This window comes from Equus caballus, chromosome 12, assembly GCF_041296265.1.
Source record: "Equus caballus isolate H_3958 breed thoroughbred chromosome 12, TB-T2T, whole genome shotgun sequence".
Taxonomy (NCBI): domain Eukaryota; kingdom Metazoa; phylum Chordata; class Mammalia; order Perissodactyla; family Equidae; genus Equus; species Equus caballus.
In genome coordinates, this window is record NC_091695.1 from 30,517,508 (window position 1) to 30,533,147 (window position 15,640).

General features: G+C 50.9%; 1 protein-coding gene across 1 annotated transcript in view; it reads left to right on the forward strand.

The window, feature by feature from the left end:
* Positions 1 to 15,640, forward strand: part of LOC111775940 (liprin-alpha-1-like) — a 100,945-nt gene that overhangs the window by 61,818 nt on the left and 23,487 nt on the right. The window contains exons 17-22 of the mRNA XM_070229133.1: positions 41 to 272; positions 5,460 to 5,611; positions 6,599 to 6,771; positions 7,165 to 7,258; positions 13,306 to 13,387; positions 13,495 to 13,695. Of these exons, the coding sequence (XP_070085234.1) occupies positions 41 to 272; positions 5,460 to 5,611; positions 6,599 to 6,771; positions 7,165 to 7,258; positions 13,306 to 13,387; positions 13,495 to 13,695 (934 nt within the window). The remainder of the gene's footprint in view (positions 1 to 40; positions 273 to 5,459; positions 5,612 to 6,598; positions 6,772 to 7,164; positions 7,259 to 13,305; positions 13,388 to 13,494; positions 13,696 to 15,640) is intronic.

Below are 15,640 nucleotides of genomic sequence, written 5' to 3' on the forward strand. Positions count from 1 at the left end.
TGCTAATGAAGGAAGGATGACTGTTTTGTTTTTACTTTAGGTTGATACAGGAAGAAAAGGAAAACACAGAGCAGCGGGCGGAGGAGATTGAGAGTCGAGTTGGCAGTGGGAGTTTTGGCAATCTTCGTCGTTTTAGATCAGTGAGCTCCATTCCCCTCTACCCTGCCTCCTCGCTCGCCGGCTCCTCTCCTCCGAACAGTGGCCGGTCCACCCCGCGAAGGATTCCGCACAGCCCAGCTCGGGAGGTGGACAGACTAGGTATCATGACTCTGGTAAGGATTTGTCTTTTCTTGTGCTGTCTCCCCTCGCCCCCGACACACCTGATTTAAGTCTTGGACACCACGAATATGCTTTATTTTTAACCCGGAAGAAAATCAGGTGCATTTGTTATGCTCAGAGGTTTGAGATTTTTAAAACCAACTCATATTTAATCATTCAACAATAGCATGGTGACAAATTAATTTTAATATTGGGGTGATGCCTGAACTCCAGAGAAGTTTTCACTTGTTCAGCTCTGAGCGTGGTCAGCTCTGCAGGGTTCGGCAGCTAGGGGGATATTTTTGTTTTCCAGCGATAGACAGTGTAACAAAAGTAAATACAGCAACCATCGTAACATATAGGAAAATGTGCAGAGAGAGTCAGTGCTGTCTGTCTTTACGTTCGGGATGCCTGACTGGAGGGTACAGAATATGCCCTCAAAAACAAAACTGAAGAAAAAGCTAAATCGGTCCTCTTAATAATGCCCTCGGTGGCATGCTTGGCACCGGTTCTGCAGGTGAATCCAGGGTGGCGTGAGTGAGAGCGCGCTGCCGCTTGGCCTCCCCGGGAAGCGCGGGGCTGCGTTCGTGCGCAGCCTCTGGAAGTGCAGGGACCGCGACAGCGTGCTGCTCTAAAGAATAGTGCCTAGCTTTCTCACGTGTTTAGTCTGGGTTTTGTGAATGCATGAAATCATGTTGACAGCGTTCTGCTTTCTCACTGCGCTTCCGTTCTCATTTCTTCTGCTACCACCCATTTTCGTTTTTAGTTGCATTGTTAGCCTGCGTGTAATTAAATGAACCGTGAATCGCTTTAGTAGCGTCCGAAGTGGTACCTAGTCCATTTCGCAGTGTTTTGACATAGTATTTTTATAATTTACATCGTTAGCTCATTAGCTGATATTTTAAGCTCTTTGACAATTTCATGCTTATTTCCTTTCAGAGAATTTGTAAAAACAGTTCTGTTTTTCTTTTTCCTTGTTTTTGTAGTTGTGTGTGCCGGCTGACGCTGTGTCTGCTTCCGTGTTTAGTTTTGATTTCCTGTGTCATCCTTCTGTTTATTTTGTCACTGTTAGTCCAGGCCTCAGCCCGCGCTGTGACACCCCCTCCACGGGGTGCTCAGGGAACCGCCACAGTGGGGGCCATGGTGTGTGTGTGGGGGCCATTGGGGCTCATTAGTGGGGTTTCTGCGTTATCTTCGTTTCTCATGAAATAGTGTCTTTTTCCCTCAGTAGTGATACGTTTTTACTGCTGTGTCACTGTACAACAGATGTGGATACAGGCATGATATCGCTGGATCAGAGTGCTTTTATTCAAACTGTGTAGGGTTTGTGTAATTCAGAAATGAAATCTTTTATATATACAGAGATAATCCGCCAAGTATAGAATTAACGGAAACTTGACACAAACAGTATACCTTTTGGTTTTAATGCTTATAGTCAAGACTGTAAATTTCATCAACTTGTTGGACATAAACAATTAATGCCTTTAATAGACTATTTTTTAAATTCACATATCTCATAGGAATCATAGAATGTGAAGATTCCACCTGCTATTCTGCTAGCTTTTATCCTTACGTATTTTCACAGGGTACCCTGCTTTAATCAAAAAATTTATGTTTGAGAAATTTTAAATCAATTTCTAGGTAAGAATTTTATATGAATGACCAATAGGTGATTAATAACTAAAAGTAGGTTTGTTCAGTTTTATAGTAAGTCTTGCAATAACTTCCTCGTCAACTAAATTGATGTTTAGAGACATGTTTTTCATTAGGGCAAACTAAGTTCTAGAGAAGTTTGGCTTAGAATAGACAACTGTTAGGGCCCTTTGTTCTATAAAATGCCGTATTTTAATAAATTGTATATGTTGTAATAGAATTTTATCTCCCTGAGTAACGATTTATAGTGTTTCTCTAGTAAATCTTGAGTAACTTACTGTTTAAATTTCATGGTGAAAAAGATGTTCCATTTCCAGTTACGTTTTCTCTGAATCTCAGCTCGCTTATATCTGTCTTGTCATTCTCTTTTTAATATATTTACCTGTACTGATCCTTGAATTTTTAACTTCAGAGTATGCAGTAAATCTGGTTTCTCTTCATTTCTTTGCATGCGTCCGTCAGCCTAGTGATTTAAGGCAACATCATAGAAAGGTCAAGTGTTTAGTAATTTAACATACCTTTGTTTCTCTGAAGTATTGACGGGCACCTATCATTTGGCATGAATGAGCCCTGTGAATCACTGACATTTAAATGGACATGTTGACACTCACCTGGCATGTCACAAATGACGATTGTCCTGTTGGAGACAGGTCACTGGTGGTTTGCATAGAATGCTGGGACAGGCGTAAGGGTGTGCCTTTCTTCCACTCATTTGCCTTCTCATCGTTGCATGCTTATTTATAATGGCTATAGTATTTTTTCAATGAGAAATTACTGAAGCAGAGCCACAGATTTTAGTTTGGGGAAAAACTAATTTTAATAAGCATAGCTAGAAGGGCCGGCCTGGTGGCGCAGCACTTAAGTTCGCATGTTCTGCTCCTCGGCAGCCCGGAGTTCGCCGGTTCGGATCCCGGGTGTGGACCTGGCACCCCTTTGCGAAAGTCATACTGTGGGAGGTGTCCCACATATAAAGTAGAGCAAGATGGGCACGGATGTGAGCTCAGGGCCAGTCTTCCTCAGCAAAAATAGGAAGATTGGCAGTAGTTAGCTCAGGGCTAATCTTCCTCAAAAAAAAAAAAAAAACATAGCTAGCTGTCATGAGCTCTTACTGTATGCCAGGCCCTGTGCTGAGTGCTCTACGAGTCTGCTCTCTCGTCCTCATGGACTTCCCGTGAGATGCAGGTTACTGTCGTTATCCCCATGGACAGATGTGGAACGGAGGCTCAGAGAGGCCACGTGCTGTGCCTAGGGGCACACAGTTAGGGAACGCTGCAGTGTGGACTGGTCTGATTTCAAAACCAGGACACTGAGTCGCTTCCCCCACGGCCTGACTTCTCTGCAGATTCTCTCACCTCCTCACTCGTCCCTGACAGCGGGGGCCAGTGGGCCTCTTCTCCTTATAGATAGTCGTGAATCGGGCCTCCCTGTTCTTGGAGGACATGCACGCACTGGGGAGCAGATCTGTTGACCAGAATGCCTTCCTCCTAACCTTCACGCCATGTGCATAGCCTGCACCCCCACCCAGAAGCTGCCTGATCCTGCGCTCGTAGGCCGCCCTTCGGATGCTCGGGCAGCTGTCCTCTGACCGCAGCGCCTAGAGCACATGAGCTGGGCGGCAGCCGTGGGAGCCCTCCGCTGCGCAGAGCACCGTGGCGATTCAGCGAAACGCAGGCTCAAGTCCCCGCTGTCAGTGATGATTTGTGACCCGGGTGTGCTGCTCGCCCTCTCTGCGCCTTGGTTTGCCCTCCTGTTTAAGTGAAGACAACGACAGAAGCGCGCTCCTCGGGGTGGCCGCAGACGGTGCCCGTCCGTGCACGATCTGCAAGGAGCAGAGCTTATAACCGGCCCCGCGGCGCACAGCACGCCCTCAGTCCCGCCGACTCGCATCCGTGTTTCCCTCGGTGGGAAGGCTTTCTCAGGGAAGGAAGGAGCGTGTTGATTGACGTCCAGGCAGGACAGCCTGACCCTGTTGCTCACGGCACTGTGGGCTGGCTGGCTGGCTCCTTCGAGGGCCTTGCTGTGGGGCTGTGGTGAGGATGAAAGGCAGGAGTGCAGGCATGGTGCAGACACGGGCGGCGTGGGCCACGCACTGTCCTCCTCCTCAGCATCCCTGGCCTACGCCGCCGTGACCCCCCAGCTGTCGGGGAGCTTCGTTCCAGTCAGCTCTGAAAGAGCGTGCAGGCCCCAGCCTGGCGGGCCCCGGGCTGGGCAGGGCCCCTCACCACGGGGGCGCAACGGGAGCAGCCACCGGCCAGGGCGGGCCGCTCCTCCTGAGCTCTGTCTCTGCTGAGGACAGTGAACTCAGTCCCGTGGACTGCTCCCTGTCCTGTTCTTTTTTGTTTTTTATAGGTGATTGTTTTAACCTCAGTTTGAAATCTCTCCCTGTTTCAGTTTCGTATTGATAGTTTCTAGCTGTCGTAGCCTTTGGTTGTCTGCAGATTGTAATTTGAAATCAGGAGAGCATGCGGAATCTATCCAGCTACGGCTTAAGGTTCTATCTTAAATGAGTTCGACTCCGTTTTGCACTAAGCCCCTTGGTTGTCACTGAGCCGCTGTGGGGCTGCAGTGGAGCGACACTCTACACAGTCGCATTAAAAAAGCCCAAGTTGGCTGCTCAGGTCTTGCTGTTTGTACAAACGCCTGCCACGCACGTTTTGAGGACTCCAGCCCTGCCTTCACCACGGAGCCACATGGATCAGTAAGACCTGCCGGAGTTAACGTTTTCCCCACCGCCTCCTTCCTGTCCTCACGTTCCCCGACACGGGAAAACTGGCAGTCTGAAGGAGAGGATCTTCCAGTGGAAGGCCAGGACTGCTTTGAGCCGGCTTAAACAAATTGCTTTTAAACCGCGTAGAAAGACCTCAGTTTATAGCATCTGTTCTGCACGCTGAGACGTATGAGACAGACAGGCGTGTCTGGGATGCAGGAGTTAGATCCCTTTTTGCTTTTCCACTTGTTACAGAGTCCAGGAAGGTGCATCACTACTCAAAATGATAGTGGATCATGGTACAAGCTATTTCTCTTTTTCTCCCAAAACAAAAAGTTCTGGACAGTTTACCCAAGAGGTTTCTGCCCTCTCTGGTGTTTCTTCTGAATGCATCAGGAGATAAACACGTTCGTCTTCAGCTCCTCATCAGGGACAGTGAGTGCCGTGCGTGCTGTGTGAGGACGAGGTTTTGGGCGTGGTTCAGATCTCGGTGCCCTTCAGTGGCTGTCCTCGTGGTGGCCTAGGATCCTAGGGCGGGCGGGCCCTCGGGCTGCGAGGAGGCTCAGGAGGAGGAGTGCCCGTGTGTCCTGCCCGGGTCTCTGCGCTCGTTCTGGTGCTCGTAGGCCAGGAGTCGGGCTCTGCTCTGTGCTCCTGCTCCTGATAAGTAAGACGGTCCTTTAACGTGGCGTTGGGCTAGAACGAGGCTGGTTGTACTCAGCAGAAAGCATAGCTCGTGGATTTCCACATAAGTTTATGGTTATAATTTAAAGCCTATGTGTTGTGGGGTTTTTTTGGTCACAGTGTGTTGTTCACTAATTTTACACTGGTCTCAACCCCTCAGTTGCCAGCCTCCCTAGAAGAGGTACGAGACGACAAGACGACAATAAAATGTGAAACCTCGCCCCCGCCCTCCCCGCGGTCCCTTCGGCTGGACAGGCTGCACAAAGGGGCGCTGCACACGGTCGGCCACGAGGACCTCAGGGACTTACGGAAGTAAGGAGGGCAGCGTCCCACCCTAGCCCGGCTCCAAACAGACCGCCTTCTCATGCTCAGCTTTCAGAAATCCATTGCTCTCTTCTTGGGGAAAAAAGTCAGAATGATGACTTTAAAGAAATACTGGTTAATTGAGTTGAGTTGATTTAGATGATGCCCTCGGGCTGCCCTGGGAGCTCAGGTGAGCCCAGCAGAAGATGCTGTCTGTTTGGGCGACGTGAGTTTAGAAAGAGAGTTCAGTGATAGCAGCAATCTTAGAAAGCCTTCATTTCTTCAGAGTCTGCAAATTGACTCTTGTGAGAACTTTCTCTTCTTGTGGAGCATTTGCTAAGCATGTGGCGTGTTCTGAGCGTTGCTCTGCAGGACCGTCCGTGTCCCGCCGCTCGGATGCGCTCTCTGCCTCTGAGCTGTGGAGAGCCCCACCTCGTCCCCAGCGCTCCAAGCGCCTCCCCACAGGGACCATGAGAGCCAGTGGGTGACTAGTGTGCTCCTATGTCAAACTACCACGGGCTGTGCTTTTGTCCCGCCCTGGCAGCCCTCGGTGGCGGGTGCAGGTGTCCATCCTCGCCGCCTCTGCAGTAGGCCCTGTGGCTCTTGTTTCGCGGCAGGGACGGTGGCACTGGGGAGGTTGCTGGGGCGCTGGGGTCAGGCCTCCAGTTGGGAGAGCATCTTCACAGCCGAGGGGCGGCCCTCAGGTGGGCTCATGGTGCTCTCTGCCTTCCATGGTTCGGACTGGAAGCCTTCTCAGAAGGAGAGCTCCGGCTCAGAGCCTCAGCTCCTCAGAAACGGTTCTCCGTGGTGGGATGGCTGGGAGCCTTCGTTTCTACACGCGATGCATTTTGCGAAGGAGACATGCCTGGAGGAGACTTGGAATGCTCGTGTAGTTGGAAGAGCAAGTATTAAAAGCGTGGAGTGTTCTAGTGCCTGTGAATGGAACGTTGTGTTGGGACGAGGGCGCTCATTAAAGATTGTTTTCTATCCCCAAAGCTCCACAGGCTCACAGGACGGCCCCGTGAGCAACCCCAGCAGTAGTAATAGTGGCCAGGACTCGCTCCACAAAGCCCCCAAGAAGAAGGGCATCAAGTCCTCCATCGGCCGCCTGTTTGGCAAGAAAGAAAAGGGCCGACCTGGACATGCCGGCAAGGAGTCATTAGGACAAGGTGGGTGGCTTCCAGCAAACATTCTTAACCCTTAGGATGGAGGCGGGGGGCCTGCCGTGTGTGTGCCTACTGTGTGCCCCCGGTTGTTCCCACGGGCGGTCTGTCGAAGACGCTGGGCGTTCTCAGGGAGTGAAAGCTCAGGAGGCGTATGTTTTCTCTGGGACACATGCGACCCAGAGAGCCACGGTGGACGTTCTTTGGCCCTGAACAACCTGGCGTCCCAGACAGAAAGGGCTCACTGTCTCTCGAGCATTCTCGTGCCTTGGTTGCCTAGTCAGAAACTTAGCCTTTAGAGGTGTTCTTTGCCTGCAAGTGCTCTTCCACCTGTTTCTGAACTCACCTAATGCGGCCGTGTTGATTTCTCTCGCTGTTTCAACCGCTGGGCCCTCACAGCTGGCGTTTCGGAGACCGAAAACTCAGCTCAGGATGCCTTGGGACTCAGCAAACTGGGAGGACAGGCGGAGAAAAACCGGAAACTTCAAAAAAAGTAAGCTTTTCGTTATTCGTCCATCTCACTGAACACTTCTCAGTTGTGCCTGATTTTTAACTAACGTTTATTTAATAAATGTAGTATCTATTTATGTGTCTATATTACCTTCTGAAAGGTTAACCTAAAGCTTTTAAGAGACTGTGCTTCCTGGGGGGCTGAGAGCCTCTGCTCAGGAAGGGGGAGAGGACTCAGGGGAGGCTCCCGTCCCCCGGAGAGCTGTCTGATGAGGAGGGCTCCCCGCCAGGCGTGGGGCCCCGAGTCCGGCTCCGGTGCGTCAGCTCTGGGGGGAGGGGCCGCTTAGCCTTGCTGCACTCCCGGTTTCCTCCTCTAAGATGGGAGTGCAGCGGTACGCGCCTCACACGGCTTTGTGAGTGTTAGACACGCATCTGTCGCTACATAAACACACGTAAAGCACTGGCACCAGTGCCAGCCATCCTAAAATAGGGAGAACTGAGTGTGTAATTGCAGCCACCGCTCCGACTTGATCACCAGCATTCAGAGTTTGCCGTGCGGGCTATGATCTGTCAGGAAATATTCGCTGTGTTGCCCCTTTTTTCCTCCTCCGGTAGATTTTGTATTTTTATCTTCAATAGACTCGTGATTTTGTGGTCTGTTTATTAAATTTTGATTCCGATTTGTCTTGACTCTGAAAATAGGTGATAGCAGGGTGATCATTTTCTGCAAAGGTGCTGAGACGCTGCGATGCCCCGGGGTAGGGGCATGGAGGAATAGTGTGTGCGTGTTTCTCTGGCTTCGTTCTGATCGGGAGCAGGTTGTGTGTTGGTTGACCGTATGTCAACCAGAATTAAGTAGATGAACGAGGTAGGGAGAGACAGTATCCCAGTGAACTGGCGACTGAAAACTGAAACTGAACCACCCTCTACGACAGAAGGGGCAGTTAGCAGTCCCAGAGGGAAGCGCTGACCTTGAGAATGGGCAAGACGGGCGAGAGCCAGTGGTCAGATGGCAAAGCTGGGCGTTGTGACAGGCTGACGATTGGTAGGTTCTGTGGTCAGTCTGACGATAGGAAAGGTCGTCTGGCCACTCAAGTACCCTGAGACAGCCTCATTGGTGTGGCACCTGGGCCTACAGTGCGCCCCGAGGACCACGCTGGGGCCCGGGGACCCTCTCCCCTAGAGGCCACGTGCCTTTAGCTGTAGAGTTGACGGTTGGGTTCCCTTTTGTGAACCCTGCCTCGTTTTCGTTCTCTTCTCAGAATCGTACTAATCTTCTTGACTGGCCCACTGCTGGTCTTATTTCAGGCGAAGTGCCGTTGTTTCTGTTATTGCTCACCATGCCCTAGGAATACTCAGTCTTTCAGGTCCCCGTGAATGGAAATCCGCAGACACCATTGAACAGCAAAACGTGCTTTGAACGTTGCTGTCTTTGAACTGTATAAAAATGTTTTAAAGTAACTTGGGTAATTGCCATTTGCCTTTGTGAAACGTATCCCAGCCAGGCCTTTTGCCTCCTGGAGCCATGCCAGGAAAAATGTGTCCGTTAGATTTTGCTGACGTGTTCTAGTGCACACGCTTGCACATGCTGGAATAAAATCCGTAAGGTTTGTGGCAGTGCGCCTCGGTCCTCGTCCCCGGAAGTTCATGGTTCCTGTAGGGTCACAAACTATTCAAATTGGCCCAAGTTTGGGTCACCCTTGTTTTCTAAATTTATTTTGTAATTCGCAGGAGGTATGCTTGAGCACTTGGCTGTGTGGAGACAGCCTTTATTGTTTGTCCCGGCACGTGACTCCGTTTCCCGCTGCGTGGGGAGCGTGTGTGGTGGTGGGTGGTAGGCAGGTTTCTCTGGAGCTCCGGGTTCCCCGTGATGGCATTGGCTCTGCACTTCTGTGTCACCATAGCTGTAACTGTCTAGGGGCAGGCCGTTCTCTGAACTCTGTGGTCGTGCACGGCAAGTTCTAGGACGTACTAGTAAGTTACTAGGGAAAAATTCAAAGTATGGAGGTTATTTGTCTGACTACAGTGGGTAATTTTAGTTCTGTCAGTTAACCAGAAATAAAAATGACTTTAGGAAAAATGCTTTATTTATAATTGTGGGAAAATGTTTGAGTTATCCGGAAAAAGTATTATTGAAATACAGTTTTACGTTTATGGCATTATAGAGGTAAGAATCAAAATACGGTCCTCAGAAATATTTCTTTTTATTACCTCAAAAGTGTGCCTTTAGCTGCCAAAGTCACACAGCCAAACACATCCACTTTTAGAGAGTTTTCAAGAACCTGGTGACTTCGGTGGAGAGCTGACTTTGAGGTTTTGTCTAAGGTACATAAAAGAGAGTGGTGGGCGCATTCGGTGCTGGACATGCTTAATGAATCCGTGGAGGGTACCGCTGGCGTGAAATCAGACATCACTGTGTTCGTCCGCTTGGCGGTGCTCCCACAGCGTTGCCGGGTGTCCCTGGTGCTGTCTGAACTCCGTCGCCTTAAGTAACCTGGTGTTCTAATGCTCTCTTTCCCGTTTCTCCCTGGTTGACTCTAGTGTGGTTGCAGGGTAAGTTGAGGCGGAGGGTGTGCTGTGCTGAGCGTGTGTTACAGCCTGTGGCGTTGGCAGTCACCAGCCTCAGGCTCTGAACTGAGGTTCCGGGAGAGTCGTGCTGCTTTGCTGAGAGCTGTCCCGGGTCCCCTCACCCTGGCCGCCCCCACCCCCAGCCTCTGACAGCGAGCTGCACCCCATGGCGGGAGTAGTGCTTTGCGTGGGCCGTAGAGCCGTGTTTGTGACATGAGCCCAGCAGGTGTTGGTGCAAGGTGCCATGGTACTGAACGTGTCAGCCTCAGAGAAACGAGGTGCGTGTGTCGCTTGGATGGTACACCTTATCTGGGGTCTGGTCAGCAAAGCCCACACCGCTTCTCGTTATGAAAGATAACTTCATCATCGTGTCCTGTCCTAGTTATAAAACACACGCCGTCACTCACGGGTTACATGACCTTTGTCTCATCCGTGTGCCTGTTCCCCAGGGGATTTAGCATATTTCTGAATGTCTTTCTCCTCTGACTCTAATGTTAAGGCTGGGAAGCATGGCACATCAGTTTCCTGGTATAGAGGTATTTAAAAAATCGCCCTTGGGGTCTAGAATGATCTTCGAGGGAGGAGGTCAAGTCCCAGCCAAGCAGCCGCGAGTTGCTGGCTGACTATCGCAGGCCCAGCGCTCGTCCCTTTACCCCGCAGGGACGGCAGCCCCGCCCTTGTTTCTCGAGTAGCTCTCTGTAAACGGAGATCGCAGATCCTAAGGGTGGACAAAGCGATGACAGAGATTGCAGTATCTCCAAGCAGAGGAGGGAAATACGTAACAACAGAAACCAGACGAGTCTTCTGTTTGCTCTGGACAGTGGTTTGGGGCCGTAGAATCTGGGCACACAGAATACACCTCATTGCCCCAGGATATCAGCTTCTGCCTCAGCCTCTGCAGAACAGAGGTGGGTGCCTCGGGTAGACTTAGGATGCAGAGAAACGCACGGCACTTGAGAGGCCCGCCGCCTTCGATCTCTCGGGTTTCAGGCCTTGGAGCGAAGGGCCAGTAGAAGACGACCTCGTGCCCTGGCGGTTAGCTGTCGCGAGGACTCAGCAGCCTTCGTGGTGATCTCTGGTTGCGGTGAAGTCGAACCACACGGGTGGTTCTGTTGATTCTTAGAAAGTGCTCTGATGAGTAGTCACAAACGAAGGAGAGCGGCCGTCTGCCTGAGGCCGTTCTCAGTGGCCAGCAGGGAAAGGCAGTTCCTAGACCGAGCAAGAAGGGAGCGTATTTGTTCGAGAAACCGAGCTCCAGAGAGGGCAGGAGTGGCGCTGGCCCCGGCGTCTCCAGTCTGGTCTCCGCATCCTGTGCTCGCCCTACCCTGCACAGCTTCCAGGGGCGCTGCCCTCTCCTCTCCCACGGGCAGGGGCCTTCTTCACGTGACAGAACAGTCACCCCCAGAGAAGAAGGGGGTGCTGGTGTTCCTGCCTGGGGTGATAACGCAGGGATCTGGCTCCGTGTGGGGTCTTCAAGGTCACCAACTAGCCTGATAGGGGAGGGAGCTGGAAGCAGACAGAGACCTGGGCCGGCCGCCCAGCTGGGGTCTCCTCTGCCCTCGCGCTCACTTCTCGCGTCTCTCTCGGCGGCATCTAAGAGATGCATCGTTCTCCCTCCATTGCCTTATCGCCCTTTCAGCAGGGCGCTGGGCCTGCACTGTGAAACCCAGAAGTAATCCATACTAGAGAAAGCTGTTGATAAAAGCCAACGACCATTGCAGGTGAAGTCAGAAGGGTGTGCACCAGTCCCCAGATGATGGAATTACCAGACTATTTTTAACCCTATGTTCCTGTGTACAGTGAGTGTCTGTTTCATATGAAAAACGAACTCTCTGCCAAGTGCCCCGGACTCAGTACCTGTTTAGTTCACTTCAGAGTGTGGGGATCGGAAAGCCCTGTTGGCCCGGCACCAGTGCCATCCCCGCCCCTCCGCCGGGCCAGGCGGGCAGGACTTGGGCCTTGACCGTGCTGTCAGGGTTCAGGTCTTTCCCTGCTCTGTCTGCCGAGGAGGTGTTTGTCTTGCTCGTATGGCTCCTATGGCTCACAGACATGTTTACATAAGATAGAGCCACTGTCCTTGAGGAGAACTTGTCCCCAGGAAACACAAAGTGGCACTTAATTCAGCACACTGGCGGTCGGTCCCGCCCAGCGAGGCCCTCCTCCCCCCTCCGTCCAGCATTGGCCTCCTGTGTCAGGGGGACGGCAGTTCCAGTGGACTTGGCTGCTTTTTTATTTATGAGTAGCTTTGCTTATTTGAACTAGAGAAGTTTGCCCCTTGTTAACTCTACTTGAGCTATTAAGATATTTGTTGCATCCTCTGGTCGAATTATCCTGGATAGTTACAATATCTGTTATTCCCCAGAAGCCTAAGGGTGACTTAAGGAACACTTACTTGAGATCCTGTGTGAAACGTTTTGAGCTTTAATTGTCCATAGACTTCATAGTCTTAAGAAAAGTCTAATAGCATTTCAATATGTTGAAGAGCTGTTATGTATCTTTAGAAGTAAAAGATTCGACGACGTGTTCTGTAGAAATGATTATGGAAAATGACTTGGGGTGTCGGGGCGCGTGCGGTGAGCAGCCCCGTCTCCTCTCCGAGGCTCTCCCTGTCAAAGTAATAGGGTGTCTTAGAAAGGCTTGGAGGTAAACAGCACAAAGCAGTAAGATAAGATTCGTGAAGCTTCTTTGTTCTCTCTTACATAGCCATGTTCCCAGTAGACAGAATCATTTGCAAAGATGGTAATGTGGTAAAGTTCCAGTTCGCCTATTTGAAAATCAGGCCTACAGAATATTTCTGATCTCACGAGGGCCCTGGGACTCCTCCCTGCCTCCTGCCCCATGGTAGCTGTCAGCGCAGGGCATCTTAGGCTCACACTCCGTCTGGGGTCCTGGTAGAAACTGTCCGGGTTGAAATTTTCTGGATTTGAAGCCTGTGGGTTAAACCACAGAAATGACCCAATGTCTGAATTTAGCAAGTACCTAGTTAGCTAACTAGCAACGTGGAAGAGAAACAGCCAAAATCCAGTCCACTACTTGCTTGCTACAGTAGACCATTCCTAGTGTTAAAAATCCACATTGTTCTCGGTGTTGGTGGTGTGAACGCTGAACGTTTGTGAAGCTCCCACAGAGGCAGGCTTCTCTGTTCAGACCCGGTCTAGTTTCCTCTTTCTCCATATTTTCCCTCATCGTTTAGAAAGAGAAGAGCGAGTATGTTTTCGCTTGAATGTCCTAGCTTGGATACAAAGGCTCTGCTGGGTTTTTTTAAAGTGGGTAATAATTCTTTAATTCTGCGAGGAGATGATTCTACAGAGAACCTTGTCGAGTCCGTCAGCATTTCATTGTTCAGGAGTTCTTCCTGACATGTACCAAACTACCGTTAAGTGGATGGTTTAGAAGATGAAAGGAAAATAATGAGATATGTGCTACTATGCTTGTGAAAGTGTATAGAGCGAGTACTCTGCTAACTTGCTTCCTGTATGCGTGTGATCGAGTCTTTCACTGTGACTGTCTGGTTATTTGTAGGCATGAGTTGCTCGAGGAAGCCCGGAGACAAGGTTTACCTTTTGCACAATGGGATGGGCCAACTGTTGGCGTCTGGCTGGAGGTATAGTCGTCTTTCGATCCTGGATCAAGTATGTGACTCATGTGAACGTGTTAATCCATTTCACACACTGTGCATAACCTTCTGGCCTTAACATTTCCTGTCTCTAGCTCTGGGTTGGGTTGCCAGCCTGGTATGTGGCCGCCTGCCGAGCCAACGTGAAAAGTGGGGCTATCATGTCCACCCTGTCAGACACGGAGATCCAGCGCAAGATCGGCATCAGCAACCCTCTGCACAGGCTGAAGCTGAGGCTGGCCATTCAGGCGATCACGTCCCTCACGAGTCCGTCAGCCCCTCCTACGTCAAGAACGGTGCGTCTCCCTGAAAGCAGTTTATCCCCTCCTGACGTTGCTTCTCCAAGTCTTCGTAAACACACCCAGGGCTCCGGTTTAAAATTTCAGCCTGCAGAAACGTCACAGCTTCTAACGGGTGAAAACTGAGTGGTTAAAAATACTTTATTGAATGCTTTTTTTAACAGCCTGGCTTCAGTGGCTGCATTGTAACATAGAAGTAGGAGTTTCTGAAAACAACAGTAGCGATCACAAATTTAAACATAAATTCATCAAAAGTGAAGGGAAAAAAGCCTCGATCCCCAGTTGCGCTATAAGCAGTGTTTTACTCTAATGTGACGTTGGGCCCCTCGGTGCTTCCATTTTTGGCACTGAGGGCCCTGGGAGCTCAGGGTTCTGAGCAGTCCATTAGCCTGCGTGTGCTCACGCACCAGGCATTACCTGTGCTCATCCGGTTTGCTCCCCGTGGGGAGACCTCGAACGTCCTTAAAGAGGGTCCTCCTGTTTGAAACGTTAAAAACTAATCTAATGAAAACATTAGCGGTTACTGGGAGATAAGGGCAGGCCAACGCCTCATTCCTAAAGTGCAGACTCTTTTCATTGGCCCAGTGCCCACTCTCTGCTTTTAGCTTTTGGTTTACTCTCGAGAGAAAAACCCTGATTAAGAAACCAAGAGCCTCACAGGCATGCTTCTCTGAGTAGCAGGTCAGGGCCCGATTCAGGCCTCGGTTCCTTTGCACAAAAAGTGTTAAGAGCCTTTTTTGTTTGTTTGTTTGATTTTGTCTCTTAGTAAAGAGTTGTGGTAGCGACAATCAGCCTGTGTTCTCACCTGTCGCACAGACAGCTCTTCTCCCAGTGGAAAGTTTTGTCGCAGTATCCGATCTGGTCCCTGTTCCCCCATCATTTCACATGAGAGTGGCCTTTCTACAAGTGAAGGCGCTGGGGTGGTTTTCCCCAAGTTTTTATCAACTGTCTTGAGAAAGCTCGCGTCCTGCGAGCTGAGGTTAACGGCCAGTGGTGAAGAGCCCGTCCCCCGGGAAGCTCTGCGTTGAGAGCCGCGGGGCCTGGCTGTCCGCGGCTGCAGTGACGGGGACAGGACGTGGGGCCGGTGTTCCGGTACAGTGGCGATTGGGCCTTCTTTTGGACACACTCAGTCCTGCTCCCTGCCTCTTGAGCCCCCCGGCGAGGTTGTGCAGGCCGAGAGGCCCCATCCTGGGAGCGCCTGCCCCGAGCCGTCTCCCCCAGTCCGGAGCTCGGCTGCGTGGGCTTCCTGGGCTGAGGCCCTTTCCCATGGGGCGGGTTGATGGGCACTGGAGAATTACTCACACTTTGAGAGGCGCAAAATGTATTTTCTTCTCTTTATATTTCACATACCTCAGGGGGTGAGCAGGGCAGATCCAGCTCTAGGAATCATGGGCTCTTCTCGTGTGGCTGACCACACAGCATTAATTAGGTGTGGTCACTCTTTAAGAAGGGCGAGCTGGTCGATATTCTCTCCTTTTCTACGTGGGCATCTCAAATGAGAAGAGGGGGAGACGGGCCTCGCCTCCCCTGCTCCTCCTGTGTGCCCGTGGCTCACGTGTCTGCCACCTTCCTCTCTGTCACTGCTTCCCTCGCCCTGGATGTGGTGGTCCCTGGGTCACCGTAGACCACAGGAAATGTCTGGTTAACGCATGAGGAGATGGAAACACTCGCGGCCTCGCCACAAACGGTCAGTCCCGCCCCGAGCCTGTCCTCCTCCCAGGGCACCCCACTTACAAGCGGCACCATTCCCGGCCTTTTTGTGGGAAACAGAAAGGTCATTTTACACTCAGTTGTTCCTGATAAGTATTTCCGCTAGGTATTAGTCAAATGTATAAAATAGGATCCGTATTTTGTCTTATTTTCGATTTTTCCAGGAACTTTACATTGGTAGGCCCTCTCTCTTTAGAGTAGGTTGAATTCACACCTCCTTTAGGGAGAGGCC